General features: G+C 41.8%; 1 protein-coding gene across 5 annotated transcripts in view; it reads right to left on the bottom strand.

Moving 5' to 3' along the window:
* The window catches only part of TFAP2D (transcription factor AP-2 delta), a 52,242-nt gene that overhangs the window by 25,359 nt on the left and 11,084 nt on the right, over positions 1-15,799 (bottom strand). For all 5 annotated transcript variants that reach the window (XM_009570431.2, XM_054064157.1, XM_054064158.1 and 2 more), the window contains 2 exons: positions 9,663-9,828; positions 6,859-6,977 (listed from right to left, as the gene is read on the bottom strand). In XM_009570431.2, coding sequence (XP_009568726.1) covers positions 6,859-6,977; positions 9,663-9,828 — 285 coding nt within the window. The remainder of the gene's footprint in view (positions 1-6,858; positions 6,978-9,662; positions 9,829-15,799) is intronic.

The raw sequence follows: 15,799 nt of genomic DNA, 5'->3' as shown, positions 1-15,799 counted from the left end.
AGCTGCTCAAGTTTTGTAAGCCCAGTTCATCACTGATATTTAAGAGACAGAAATCAGTGGAAGGTGGGAATAAATCACTCTGAAGAGCCGAGGTTCAGCCATTGGTGCTTTATTACTCTGTCTCTCTAGGAAGAATAGGCTTCTACGCAGGAAGAGAGCTGTGGGGATAACATACATTACAGCATATTTGTTTAGGGGCTGAGCCAGCAGGCGCAATGCCCCGCCCTAAAGATGAGCAGACCTCAAAATAGCACACAAGAAACAATCTTGTTTCCAAAAAGATTGCCATCAAAATTGATCAGCAAAAATAAAAAGGGATGACAGTGAAGCCCACAGTTGCTGTTTTAGAGGTGGGGAAATCAAGGCAAAGGGAGTATAAGGCTTGACTAGGCTTTATGAGAAGTCTGTGCCAAAGGCAGGCACTGAGCACCTCCCTACATCACTACAGGGACTGGACACCATAGCCCAACCGCATGCTGGAAGAACCTGTCCACCACTAGCTTAGAGAACCCAGAAATTGATTTTCATGTTTACTGAACATTCTTGACCTTTGTACTGTGACTCTGACAACATTGATGTGGGATTTAACCGATGAAGCACAGCTGCCTGGACTGTGAACATCTGTGCCTAAGTTAATCTTCCCTGATGGGAAAAAGACACTTCCAGATGACACTTGCTCATTGTAGAAGGTAGAAATAGGTCAGCAACCAGAAGTGCATGTTGAAGCACATCTGCATGACTGACTGAGAGATGTGCTCCAGAATAGTTTTGGGGTTAGGGAGTTGTGGGTATTTTTATTTTATTTTTCTTTTTTTCAGTGTTTGATTGCCATCATGAGAGGTGGCACCAGACCCTGGCTCTTGGAGACAAGACTCATGCTCCAGGTGAACAGTTAGGAGATGTGTAACATTTCCCTTTGAGAACATGTGCAGTGGAATTCCTCTGATTAAATGCCAGTGTTGACTTCTGACCTAATACTTACAAGTCAATGGATGCAAGCAAGCACTTGAGGTGTGTATCATCCCCTGCTAAAGTAGAAGGCAAAAGTGGATCAGAGGAATTACAGAAAAGCCTGGGTTAGAAAGGAACTCAAGAGGTCACTTTGTATTAAAAGTATGGCATTAGATTAAGTTATTCATGGACTTAGCAAATCTAGTCTTGAATATTTCTAACCATGAAGATTCCATAGCAACCTAATAAAATGTCAAATATTACTTTAATTTTATGGTTAATCACCCAGAAATGCTGATTTCCCCCTATTGAGACATGAGAGGACAAATACAGCTATGATGGGAATGATGAAACAAATCCCATCCCCATCAAGACTAGGTCTGCTCTCATAGACCTGGCCAAGCCGAGGGAGACACAAACGGCCTTGGCTGCAGTGGTTCTGTGCGGGGGCAGCATGAGGCATAAAGAACCACACACATTAACCTCTATTCCAGACTCTAATTCTCCTTCTTTTAAGAGTTCATTGTCTCTCCTTCTATCATTGCAGTATTTACCAGAATAATACTTTTTCTTTCCACAAGGAAATATCTTGTTAAGTGTTTACATGACTGAACTGGATTAATGCATTAGTAAAATGCAGGTACTGTTCCCAGGGAATTTGTTTGCTGCTCCAGTCAGCAACAATCTCCACAGCTGTAACCAATCTTATATGCAAAAACTGAAGGTTCTACTGAAAATCATCTGTATTATTTGGATTTTTTAAATGTGATTTCTAATGTGCCTAAAAATAATAAGAGGTTAAAAGCAACCATTATCACTGAGTTTAAAGGAGAAATGGTTTCAACTTAATTTACAGCTTCTGAAAAAGAAAATAGTTTGCAGAGAAATTAAAATGGACTCTAGTGGTATGTTAACAGTGAGTCAGAATGAACAGGCATGCGGCTGACTGCCAGTTTCACATTTAAAATGCCTGTCCCAGACTTCTTCATGGATGAGAAAGGCTACAACTTTAAACTATAGCTGCTAAATTTCTGCAGACTTGTTTCAGAATTTCTATTTCAGCTATGCTCTTACCCTTCCTTAAATAAAGACTTGTAGAGTGAGTCAACTGCAGATGAGTACTGGGTTTTGCTTTTCAATCAAACTCCATTAAAACACTTGCTAGGGTTGTTTTCATGCCAGTGTGGAAAGAAGATAAAAGTCAAATCCATTGAAGCTATCATCATGGATTCACGTGTTTGGAAAAGAGACCATTGACTCCAACCATCCCTGAGCACCTCACCTGCCCGGCTTTTAAACCCCTCCAGGGATGGGGACTGCACCACCTCCCTGGGCAGCCTCTGACAGGGCCTCAGAACCCTTCCAGTGAAGGCATTTTTCCTGATGTCCAACCTGAACCCGCCCTGGTGCAACTTGAGGCCATTTCCTCTCATCCCATCGCTGTCACTTGGGAGAAGAGCCCAACACCCACCTCTCTACAACCTCCTCTCAGGCAGTTGTAGGCAGCGATGAGGTCTCCCTTCTCTCTTAATCAGGGAGCATTGTGGTTCTCCAGACAGTTCTATCCCAGTCAGACCCAAGTAAGGAATGGAGTCAGCAGAGCCCTGAAGCATTTAGCCATTGGAAAAATCTTGTTGCTTCAAGAGAACAAAACTTTTATGTGATGAAATTAAGACTTTTATTTAATGTGATCAACAACAAACTGAGTGAAATTTGCACCTTTTCACGTAATGTCAAGAAGAAAGAGAATGAAAATATGATTTATCATTAAACCTCATCTTTCTGCTTTTAGTATGACTCCTGCCGGACATAAATTATAACTACTTTGTGGGTCCCTCCCAGCTCAGGGCATTCTGTGATTCTGTAAATTACAACATCAAATTCTACACAATAATAGAAAACTGGACATGAAAATGCTCTGCAGAACATGATTTCTCATATTATTAAGCAAAGATCTCATTCTGAGCTGGGACCAAATGATGAGGTGTTTAGAAGTGGATTGTGTTATACTTCTATATGTTAATTTTGTTGTTAACCTCAGTGAACAGAGGAACTTTGTATTACCGCACGGTAGGAATTAAGTCTGCTTGGCGGGGGAAGTAGTTTGTCACAAAATGTGGTAAAAGATGTTCTCTCTTTTTCTACATTGTAGTTTGGACAAATATTTATTCTGGGGGAAGTGTGGATAAAATGAATTCTTTTTCTTTCACCTTTTTCTTTGCCGCCTTCTGCCTAGTTATAATTTATGTCCGGCAGGAGACATACTAAAAGCAGAAACCCCTAAAATCCCAGGCTTTTACAGCTAGTTGACTCATTCCAATCTAAAATCAAATGTCCTTCTGTGCGATATTGCCAGCTCTTTCCTCCTGTGGAGACTAAGAATGGGTACTAAGGATCGTCAACCCTTTCTCTTTCCATCCAACACACAGCTTTGCAGCTGCAGGTAGCGCTGCCTTTCCTATATAATTTGACAATTGACCAGGGAGCTTTGCATGATGGAAAAAGGCAGTTGTTGAAGCTGAATTGGCAGAGACAGCTCTGGAAAGCCTCAGTGGAGAGACCAGCCTGTGTACCTTGACAGGCTTCTGTGGGCAGGTGCAAGGAGCAGCGTGGGTGTCTCCTGGGTCTGGCAAGAGTGAGAGATGCTCCTATGCAGAGTGAAGGCAGAAGCTGTGTCCCAGGAGGGGGACACTCAGCATCTGAATCTCCCACGCTCCCCTTGGCTTTGCCTCCTCCGGATGCTCTACCCATCACAAATGCTGCACAGGGGGAGGAGGGACAGGCGGGAGGTGGAAGGAAAGTTTTTTCTATTTGTAGGGTGAGAAGGGAGGAGGAACAAGTGTAAGGATATTAAAACAAAAGCTGGTGGGGGAGAAGTGGGAGAGTTGAGAGCAGGGTGAAAAAAGTAACTGCTGACCTATTTTTCTCAAGAGTTTTGGTCCTCAAATTATGAATGCAGTCAAGTCAGTTTCTAATAAACTTAATGTCTTCATTAGGTTTGACGGGAAAACAAATTCCAGACTTTAAGTGTTTTTTTCTGATTTTTGTAAATAACCTGATGGTTTTAAATTCATCCACGCACCGCTTTTACCTGTACCTGCAATCACGTTAATGCTATGCCTCTGCCTGTCAAGTGCCCTGCTCAAAGAGAAGGGGACATCTCCCCTCTTCATACACCCTTTCTTGCTCCTACTGGGGAGGCTTTTGACTCCTTCGAGGCAGCAGTGAGGATCAGTCCTGGCAATGCCGGCTTTTCACCGGCGTAGCTGAGATGGAAGAGTTTTCCTTTTAGAGCTCGTAAGGATGATGACCTTTCCCTTCACGCCGTGCAGCGCTAGAGGGCATCCCGCACCTACAGGTTACACAAAGGCACGTCCCACACCGCTGTGGAGAGCCCCGCAGGCTCAGCTCGTGGTCCCCCTCTGTCCCTCCACCCATTGTGCTGATTTATGTGGGCGACAATGGAAAGAACGGAACTGATCTGTCAAACAATTCCTACTTCGGGCCATGAAATCTCTGCTAAAGACACTAAAGATGCAAACCAACCAAAACAAGAGTAGCAGTGGACACCCCATAGTGATGCTGAACCCCAAAAGAGGTAAAACTGCAGAAAATGAGGGGTCACACAACAGTTTTCTCTTAAAGTCTGGATCTTCACATGACCACCACAGCTTAGAAATTCATTGCAGTTCCTCCGTTGAACTTAGCAGTCTCTCCAAAACTCAATAATTTTAGTGTGTTTTAGACGAGAGAAGTGGTAGGCATGCTAGAGACTTTTGAGGCGTCTTTGGTCAATATGGCTTGTCACCATACAACTAACTCTGTCTTTTCTTCCCTCAAACAGATATTAAGAAAGTTGAGTATATTTCTAACTTGCAGAGATATTAAAGGCCTCGATACATTGAAGACTGTGGGGATCTTTAGTAATAATAAACTTAGGACCTTCTAAAGAAATCACAAGTGCTGGAATCCTGGGTACTTATGAGAAGTCCACACAGTGCACCTGATATTTAGAGATTTAAATAAGACTTACAAATCATGATGTCAAATTGTACGTTGACACCACACAGAAAAAGCCCATGTTGCTTTCTTCACATCCTCTAAATCCCAGAATAAGCCTGCATCTTTCCAGTGCTACCTCATAGAGAAGCAGGAACTGCTGAGGAATGGGTTTTCCTTGCAGAAACCATGCTACAAGTTAGTACCGCTTGGAAGTAATATTTGCAAGGACAAAGGGAGGACAGCTTACACCACGGAGAATTTAATGGGTGCTGCCAAATTTGAGTGAGGATTGGTTACACAGACAGAAAACTAGCTTCTTTTTGTTTTCTATTGAAGTGCTAAAGCACATGATGGTGCCTTTCCCAAAAATCCAAGGAGATAAAATTAGTGTTTAGCAAGTCTAGGCAAACAGGTCTGGGTCAAGGTCAGCTCTGTGTCCTCAGTGTTTGTCTTTAGGATTTAGAGTAAAGAGGTCCTAGAACAAAGGGAATATCATCAGCCTGATAGTTGGCTTCCTATCGGCTTTGAGTAAAGGGCAAGGAGGCAAACACAGCTCCACCCCTGGGAAAAAGAGATCTAATTCTTACTTACAGTAAAGGTACTTCGCCATCAATCTCAGGCCAGTAGCTGAAAGGAAGGCTTCCTCACTCTCAGTCTCTTCTAAAGAATGAGTAGCTGGCTGCGTAACTGTTTATTCTTCCCTGCTAAGACCCAAGATGAGTGAGACTGTGAGGGTAGGACCAACCTGAACTTCTCTGACCTGGTACCTCTTCTAAGACTTTGACTCCATTATGTTTTTCTCTTTATTGCAAGCAGGTGTGATATGGACACACCTGTATTTCAGAGCAGCCTCATTGTAGTTCTGTGTGCTCAGCAGCCCTTGAGAACCTTAGTCCCTCCTCTCAGATGCTGAGAATTCTTCACTGTTGTGGATCCAGCACTTATTTCTGCCTTGGGTATTCTCCATCCTTTGAGATAACAAAACCCTGAGTAGACAAGGTCTTAAGCAGCCTCTTCTAATTGACAGCGCTTTGGGCGGGGGGATTGGACTCGAATATTGCCAGAGGTCCCTTCCGGCCTCAATCTTCCTGTAGTTCTGTGATTCTGTGGTTATATGTGATGTGACCTCAGCCTGCTTGCCTAGATCTGTATGGACCTTTCAGGTTATGATCCTAGAAGGTGTTGACCTTTAGGATGAGCTGAGTACTCTCAACATCAAAGAGGAGGGATCTGAAATTCCCAGAGCTGCTACTTGCAGCCAGACAAAAAAAACCCTGTGCTTAGTGGATTCACCCAGAATAGAAGAGATTCAGGTAGAGTTTCTTGCCTTTGCCTGAGGGGTTTGAACCTGCATCTCCCAGACGAAGGTTTGAAGAGCCTGGCAGTATTTGGTGAATGATATTTAAACAACAAATAAAGGCCAAGAAAGTATCTCCTGGGCCTGTTTAGAGTTTATCTGAAAACAGATTTCATTCGTTTATGTGGGGAGGGAAAAGGCTTGTCTAAATATTATGTCTTCTTATGGGATGGAAAAAAAATATCATGCTTTTTGGATCAGCTCCAGGAAAATCACAAGTTAAAAAAAAAAGGAGGATAAACAAGCCTACTTGTAGAGCTGGTATAAGACATTCATCTCTCTTGCAAGAACACTTGGATCATCGATTTGTAAGTCAGTTCCTAGCACAAAAAGCACAGATCAATGCTGAGGAAACTGCAGGACAAATCACTCGCTGGGAGCCAAGGTGTCTCAGAGTGAGCTTCCTTTTGCCACTCGTTCTGCCTGTGGCAGCTCTCCTCTTTGTCCAATACACAGGTTATGATATTTAACACAGTGGCTCAAAGGTGTCGTGTGCAAGGAAACATTTAAATTACGTTTCTGTCATATTGCAATATTGGAAACCCTACCTTCTACCAAGGAAGTCAAGAGTGTGACATTTGCTGCTTTTCTTCTTCCTGCAGGCAAATTCAGTCCCAGTCTGTCTAGTTTTTCTCGCAAGCAGCGTCCTCCATTCTTGGATTTTGCTCTGTCATGAGAGAACATTAGGAGTGAGAAACTTGGCTTTACTTTGCACTTTCCCCCCCATGTTAATGTAAGCCTAGAAGTCGTACACACCTTATTGACAAATGTGTGGGGTAATGCCTGCACTATTGACACCAATCGACAGTCTTTCAGAGCTCTGTTCTTAATTTCCTGCTCACACTGTGCAACTCTTTCACTTTGGTCCTTCGACAGAGTTAGATATTTTATTGTCTATCACAGGGCCATCAGATCTTCAGACAACTTTCCACCTGGTGGAACATACAGCCCCGATTTGCACATAGAGCCTGGGATTGCAATGACTTGATATAAATACTGACAGTATAGTTGCTTGCATCTGCTTTAGCCACCCCAGGCTCCAAAGACTATTGAAAGAGAAACATGCACTTCTAGAATGATGTTAAACAGATGTCTAGAATGAGGGGACTTTACCCATCTCTCAAACTTGACTGTAAAAGGAAACCAGATAGCTACTCAAATGTAGATTATGTTGAACCCAGCTCCAGCCATACCTCTCTAATTTATGTAGAGACCTACATACTTAGACATGCAGTCTACAAAGCCCAATACTTATAAGGAAGAAGAATAAGGCAATAGGAAATGCTGAAGCTAAAATCCCAGCCACCGGCATACATCTATGCCCCTCTCCCAGATGCCCACAACACTTTGTTCTCACAAAATGGTTGCTGGTACATCCCACACCTGCTTTTCTGCAGTATCTCAGCGTTTGAAGCATTTGAGACATATCCATTTATGCAGCAGATATTGGTTCAATTTCTTGCTCAGCCTGAGGGAATTTTATCCTGTGGCTTTTAGAGGAACGTAGCAGCCAGCTGGCAGCAAATAAGTAATGTTAAAATGCTGGAACACTGCATAGAGCAGTGACTGGAACCCAAATTTTTCCCATCCCAAATGAGTCACCTAGTCATTAGATGAGAGTGTCATCACTGCAGTTACACCTTTGCTTTTGTCCAATAAATTTGATTAATCCCAAATGAGATTAAGGGGCCCTCAGGCTGGAAGAACCAATCGCTGAGTATTAAGCATGCCTAACTAGAGGATTTGAGGTGCAGGTTCAAGTTCCTTCAGGCAGAGAAAGAAACCTAACCTGGGATTCTACCACTTGGATGGTCATTTATATGCACTAAGACATCCCACAACTTAGACCATGCTATATGTCAGGAAATATCTTCTGAGGATACTTAATTCTGAAGAAAACTAGCTGGGGAAATACCCATATGGTGACCACTGACAGGATGAAAAGGTCTCAGGCAAACCATGTATGAGACTTGGTTTTGCTACATCTCTACTGGTCAACCATACATTGCTTGAGTCTGTTCTCTGGTTGTGACCCCTGGAAGTGTGGCCTGGCCAGGTCTATCCAATTACACTCTCTGCCTTGTAAAACAGAACCGGTGCCTCTGAACTGCTGGCTGGGACTTAGTCCCTGGTGTTTGCTAACTCCTGAACCATGCCCAGGGTGGATTTGGGAGACTGGTATTTGGTCTGTGTCAAAAACTTAGGGGATCATTCAAGCATTTTAAGATAAATGAGTCCCCACGATGAGGCTGGTGCCTTCGCATTCTTATCAGCTTGTACCGGTATTGATGAAGTCTATGGAGTGAGTATTTAAAGTGAATATTTCTGTGACTGCTGCCTGAAGCCCTCTCCAAGGGGAAGAACCAACAAGAAAACCTTTGTGGGTGTTGATTTTGGATTTCAGTGTGTATAGGGACAGGTAAATGGGGCTTGTGCCCCGAAACAATTTTGCAATCAATAGTCCTTACTCTGTAAGACGGCTCGAGACAGCCCTTGGATTGCTCCCTATCTCAGAATATCACAGGCTGGCTAAAATGACTTTCAGTCTAAGTACGCCACTCAGCGTGGCCTTCAGTGACAGCAGTGACATAACCTAGGACTTTCCAGCTAGTTTTGATCAAAGGGCACTCCTGTTGCTTCTGCCACCTGAGCTGACATCTCAGGGACTTTGCTACTTACGTATGCCTGGCTGAATTACAGTTGCCTCCTTGTGTTCCACGTGCGATGTGAGGCACAGTTTGCCACTTTTCTCCTCTCTGCAGGTGTCTGCTCTGGCCGCTGAAGGAGCAGAGGCAAAACTGTCCCTAATTACTTGCATCTCTTCCACTATCCCACCATGAGAAAAATAAACCCAACGTACGCTGCTAAGTCAATCTTTTCTGTAATCAAAAGGCATACAAGGGGGAATGGGAGGAAAACGTATCCCTACACCTTCATGCCTTAGGTTTTCGATGAGTGGGGGCTGTTACTACGCTTGGTAAAACAATTCGCTTTGAAATGTTTCTCAGCAAGAATTTGATTTTTTCTCTTGAAATTTTCCACACAGTGAGGGTACATTTTTTTGCATTCAAAACACGGCAAAACAACGCCGATCTGTCTCTGATGGGGAACTGAACTGAGGGGGCAAACAGAAATTCGGTTCACTGAAAAATGTAAACTTTCTGTGAAAAATGTCAATAGAATCTTCATTTTTTTCTCATTTATTGAAGTTTTCCCTTGAAATAATTTTCACTCCCAATCCATCTCCTTTTGTTTTCCTGAATGGTGACCATGAAAGGGAAAGAGAACAAAACCTATTTGCAGAAAATAAATTACACCACTTACAGCACTGTCTAGGACTTATTAATCTCACCTTCTCAAAATACCTCCCAAGAGGGAAGCATTGAGGCATTCTGGTGGTGAAAGGCGCCTCTTCACCTCTGCAATGGTCACTTTGTACTTTGAAGTGGAGCTGAGTAGAGATAAGCGACCAGGTACAGAGCAGAACAGGTCCGTGGGGTTGACAACGCAGGTGCCACCTACCAAACAAAAGATATGTTAGAATCATAGAATCATAGAATCGCCTGGCTGGAAAAGAGATCATTGAGTCCAACCGTACCTGCCCACAACTAAACCAGATCTCTGAGCTCCTCATCTACCTGGATTTTAAGCCCCTCCAGGGATGAGGACTCCACCACCTCTGACAGGGCCTGAGAACCCTTCCAGTGAAGACATTTTTCCTGATGTCCAATCTGAACCTGCCCTGGTGCAACTTGAGGCCATTTCCTCTTGTCCCATCACCTGTCACTTGGGAGAAGAGACCAACACCCACCTCACCACAACCTCCTTTCAGGCAGTTGTAGACAGCAATGGGGTCTCCCCTCAGCTCCCTTTTCTCCAGGCTAAACAACTCCATGTCCCTCAGCTGCTCCTCATCACCCTTGTTCTCCAGCCCCTGCCCCAGATCTGTTCCCTTCTCTGGACATGGTTCAACCCCTCAATGCCTAGGGGAAGGAAAACTTCATGTTCCATATTTTGACAAGTTCAGTCATGAAAAACAATTCCATTGTTGACTTGTGGTTTATTTTGCTGTCATGTTTGTTTGTTTGTTTGTTTGTTTGTTTGTTTTAAGGAGTGTGTGGGGTTTTTTCTTAAATATTATATCAAGTTTTTGCTTTGAGAAAGATGAATTGCTTGAAATTTCAGCCTGGGAAAAGTGAATCATTAGGTCTCATAGGCTTTACAATCAAATTAGATCATTATGGCGACTGCACCGGGTTTCATGCTCAGTAAAAATGACATATTGTCACCAAAAGACTCTTGTATCCAGTAGGAGTAATAACGTAAGATTGAAGCAGATTCAGGTATCACTCATGATTTAAAAAAATGTAGCTCGTGAAAAATTTAGGACATTGATTCTAATGAAAAATGTTCATTTTAAGTCTCATAGCTGTGGTTAGGATAACAAAGATGCAACAGCCTTACAGGTTTGCAGTTATTTGCAGCCAGAGTGGCTTTCCACAGCTTTCAACTCTCATAAACTCCTTCTAAAGTTAGGTCAAATCCTTAGATGATGTTAATGATTGAAATCTATCGAGCTACACCAGTTTATCTCAGGTAAGTTCTGGAATTGTTTATTTCTTGAAAGTGGTAATTACTTGGCTTGGGTCTAAAACTGCTGAGTGATCCCCAAATCTTTCAATGAAGACTGCAATCAATAACTCCTCGGGCAAAATTGAGCTTTTAACTTAAAGTTAATATGTGAGAGAGCAAGAGAGAAAACTTTCTCTGCACCCAATCCAAGAGGATAGTACAAAATCTCAAGGAAAATAGGAAAAATAATCTTAAGGACTAGCACTTATTTTATCACCAACTGCAAAACACATTTTTTTGACCTGCCTTCCCCAACCTGACTACAATAAAAAAGTCAGTGGAAGAAATAAATCTCACCACTGCACGCACAGTTCTTCCCTGGGGGGAAGATCAGAAAAAAAGAATGAGCTGCATATGACAGTGATATAAAATAACATATAATTCAGTGCACTACTAGGAGTCCAGATGGTTTCTGTGAGGACAATGATATAAAGATCTTCTTACAGCAGAATGAATCTGTGCTCATTGTTCCTGTTTAAAGGAAAGATACTGCAGTTTTAAACTGCCATGGTAATTTCTTCCTAGGATCACCCTGACCTTTTTGCACTGCAAGAGCTCACTAATTATGCTTAAAAAAATTTAGTTTGGAAAGGAAAGGAAAGGAAAGGAAAGGAAAGGAAAGGAAAGGAAAGGAAAGGAAAGGAAAGGAAAGGAAAGGAAAGGAAAGGAAAGGAAAGGAAAGGAAAGGAAAGGTAAAAGAGCTTGGCTTAGACAAGATCCTAGCACCTGTACTTTGTCTTCTTCCACATGTAATCCCTCCTAAAATTAATGTAATTAAGTATGGTCCACTTTTAGCAGAAACAGAGGAATATAACTGAAGGATGAAACCTCATTAAAGGCAGATGATTGCTTGCTTACATAAGGCAAACAGAATTTCTTTCCAAATATTTCAGCTCTTGAAGGTATATTTAAACATTTGTGCTGACAGTAAAACCAGAAAAGAACATCTCTTGCTATAAATCCCAGATGGGTGAGATCCTGACTCAGTACAGCAGAGTATTTTATGGCTTTTCTAATTATGCTACAGCATAGATATTAGTGTCCACTTCTCAGACAGAGCATAGAGACAAGTCCTGCATTGCCAAGCTTATACACACATCAAGGGCACTTACGCAGATTTTTGCACAGTTCAAAGCTACAATTTGTGAGCTCATATGCTCAAATAGAGAAATATGGTGCCACATGCCTGAAATGTTGGGGTTTTTTTGTTGTTGTTTTTTTGTTTTGGTGTTTGGGTTTGTTTTTTTTCCATATCTGAGGCAGGGCTGCAGAGAAACCTATAAATATTTTCAGTCAACATTTTCAAACTTCTGGTCTGTCAGGTACATTTGTGAAGAGTGTTAACACCGAGTAGATTTGTTTTTTTGGCATCTCCTGCCACACATACATACACACACGTGTACATATATATCTGCCAAGAAAAGAGAAGAAATGTGTGCATACTTATTTACTTCAATAAGTCTGTAAATTTTATAATGAGTGAGACTGCACTGAAATCAATGTCATATTAAAGTTTATCTTCTTGCCAGGTTAAGCCAGTATGTGCACCATTTACACCAGATAATTGTTCCTTTTATCCAAAAACCTGCTACCCTGCAGCTGCTCCTACCTTACCAGAATTTACTGGAATGCTTCTCATTACTGTTTAGTAGAAGGTTGCTTACAGTCTAAAATGTTTACAAAAATCATTCCTATGCGACATGATCTTAAACAAAACGATTCCAGGTAAGCCAGCTATGGGTTAAAAGTAAGAGAAAACAACAAGTCTAAGTCATTTGTTTTCCAGAAACATGGAGAACAAGTTGCAAATTACAAGAAGGTAAAATCTGTTGCATATAATTATTTCACTATATTAATTATTCATTGACACAGCAAGAGAGAGCAGTGTGGTGCTTTCTAGACGAAGGCGTGTCTTTGTCACAAACTGTGTGCAGTTTTGAAGGCACGGATCTCCTACCACAAACACCACTTTGGAGAGGAGGTGGATAAGTCCTGGCCTTTACAGCAGGTGGTAAACAGAAAAGGGGATGACAGTAAGCAAAGACAGGGCTACTGGAGACAGAGAGGAAAAGAAAGGAAAATATGACTGCATCCACACTGGAAGATACAGGGTTAGGTCTCTTGCCAAACAGAAACACTTCAGTGTATTTCTTCCCCCATATTCTGATCATGCGTTAGAATGGAGAAACAGTTTTGTGAAGAAATGCAGCTCAATGGGAAGAGGAGAACGTATGTTTTAAGTTACGCAAAACACCCAAGGCAACAACCAGGTTTTCTTTCCCATCAACCCAACACCACTGTAGATGCTGTTAGAGAAGCCAATGCTTGTCCAGCTGTTGAGCTGATCTTTTCATAACAGCGTATTTGAGGCATGGGATGTTGAGGAAGCAGAAGAAAATGCCCTCAAAATCAGTAAATGCCTTTCATGAGTCTAGACATTTAACCTGGAGATCTCTATAACTTTTAGCAGCTTTTATTTGCTTTAGAAAACTTTACAGGCTGGCTTCTGATGGCAGGATACGTGAAACACCATCAGCTCATCCGGTGAAGAGCCCCACGCACAACCGCGGCAAAGCAACGTACCCACCAGTGTACATAAAGAAGGGAAAACTGTGGGTGTTGCTCCCTGGCCAGTTACCCACATTTTTGATCCTACTGCAAGGCTAGGAAAAAGAAAATGAGAGCAAGCAGGAGGTCAGGTAACTGGTAGGATCACTCAGCAGATTGCCTCGGCACTTTCGTGCTCTGAGTACCATGTGAAATGGGCCTGTGAATATCAAAAAGACTTTTTAGGACAACTGTTTATTTGCGCAGGGAAATGATTACATGGTCTGGTCTGACATCATCTGTTGCCATACAATACTGTGTTAGAGATGATGGTGAATGGTGGCAGTTTTGCTATTACAGCCACAGACATCTAAAAGCACAAGCAAGAAAAGATTGAGACGAAGGGGTCATATTTTTTGTATAGCAACTGATCGGTTTGGGAAAAAAAGGAAGAAGGGAAGCTTTCAGGTACACAAATCCTTCTTCAGGGCTTCTCTTTTATCCAACTTTATTCAATTACTTCTTTCTTCGTGACAGAGTTTTACTCTCTGATCTGTCATCTTCAAGTTGATCTCAACAACTATGGTTGTTTGAAAAGAAAACCTGGGAGAAGAAGAGATATACTCTGTGCAGCACCCCACACTTGGGTGAAAGATCTGGGGCCTGATACCATCATACACAAAATTGCCTCAGCTACGGCATCGCCTCAGGAGGTTATTGTCAAGTGGTCTGAGTGAAAGGAATAACGAAAGACTACATTAATTTTTGCTGGCTTACTTTTGGAGCTCAATCGTTTTCCCTCTATCTGACTGGTTCATACTCAACACAACATACTCCTTTGTGTTAACTGCACTTTCGCTTTGTTTCCTAAGCCTAGAATGAACAAAAGTTAGGCTGTGTGATACTGCAAAAGGTATTCACAACAAACACTGGGAGAGTATTTTCCCTTCCTTATTCCCATCTCCCCATCAAATAGGACAAGTCAGCACAAAATGCCAACACAAGCTGATGATGGGTTGTGTAGATGACAGCGCGGAGAACAACAGCGCCACACTCTATCCCAACAGTCTTGTCAACACAATGCAAATCCTTATAATGCATGATGCAAAAAGAACTTGGTCTGTTTTGATTGTAGGTTTCCCTTTGTATAGATGAAGACTACAATAGAGTGGCTGGAGTGCAGTTACTTATTCAGATTTAGTTATGTGCTTGGGCACCTGCTAAAATGTAGATCTCCCTGGTGCCCTCAGAGTTAAGCATTTGTGCATCTTTTCATTGACAAAATCCATATTCTGATAGATTTCTTGCTTTTCCTAAGTAATGTTATTCCTTTATTAGAAATGAGGGAGAAAAATCAGTTGATGTCACTGCATCATATTTACGCTTTAGCTACAAATACATGTTTCTATTGGTTGTCCATAATTTTGTGTAAATACACACATCCCTACACTCTGCAAGATCAGTTCTTATTTAACCATAACAGCTGCAATGCGATGGGTATTTTATATTCACTCAAGATGAGGTGGTCCCTTTCAGCCAAGATATTCACCCGTAAATGTCTTGCAGTTACGGAAGGAAACATCATAATATACCAGTGACAGCAGTGCAGAACTACTGTTTATTTTGTTTTCTTGGATACAAACATTTTCGCGTGCTTGTGTACATTATTAAGTATAAGCACGCATGAGTGCCTACTGATTAATCTTATATAAAATATTAATAACATTCTATGCTTTTTATTAGTCTATTATTTATATCTACAGGTGCTGTTAGTAGAAGTCTCCAGCTTAGAATATATTTTCTGCTCTGTTCTGAAAGTCTGGCAAGCTTACGGTATTACAAAATGAAGACATGAAAATCCACCTCTCCTCAGCACTTTTTTTTCCCCCAGCAAATACCAAATTTAAACAAGCAGCTAACTGTATGGACCTTATCAGTATTGTTTAATTCCATCTTCGGTTCCTAAATGTATAAACAATTTAATGCGTAAGCAGTTTAAAATGTTTTCCAAATTATCCTCGCATCACCCAGTCATTGGTCGCAGGAACTAAACATTGAAAATGCTAAAACTCGTCTACATTTCTCAGGAAAGATAGTAAATACCACATTCGCACACCCCTTCCCCGTTATTATTTTGGTTTCTTTTGGGTGCGCAGACTTTGCACCATGTAAGTAGTCACGCAAACCAGCTTGTTCCATGAGCATAGAATGGTAGAATCCTAGAATCTCTAGGTTGGAAAAGCCCTCTGAGAACATCAAGTCCAACCGTCCCTGTCTACTACTAAATTATATCCCTAAGTAATAGCATAA

Source organism: Cuculus canorus, chromosome 3, assembly GCF_017976375.1.
Source record: "Cuculus canorus isolate bCucCan1 chromosome 3, bCucCan1.pri, whole genome shotgun sequence".
NCBI classification, from domain to species: Eukaryota; Metazoa; Chordata; class Aves; order Cuculiformes; family Cuculidae; genus Cuculus; species Cuculus canorus.
Note: the sequence above shows the minus strand (reverse complement) of the source record. Positions and strands in the feature narration are given on the sequence as shown.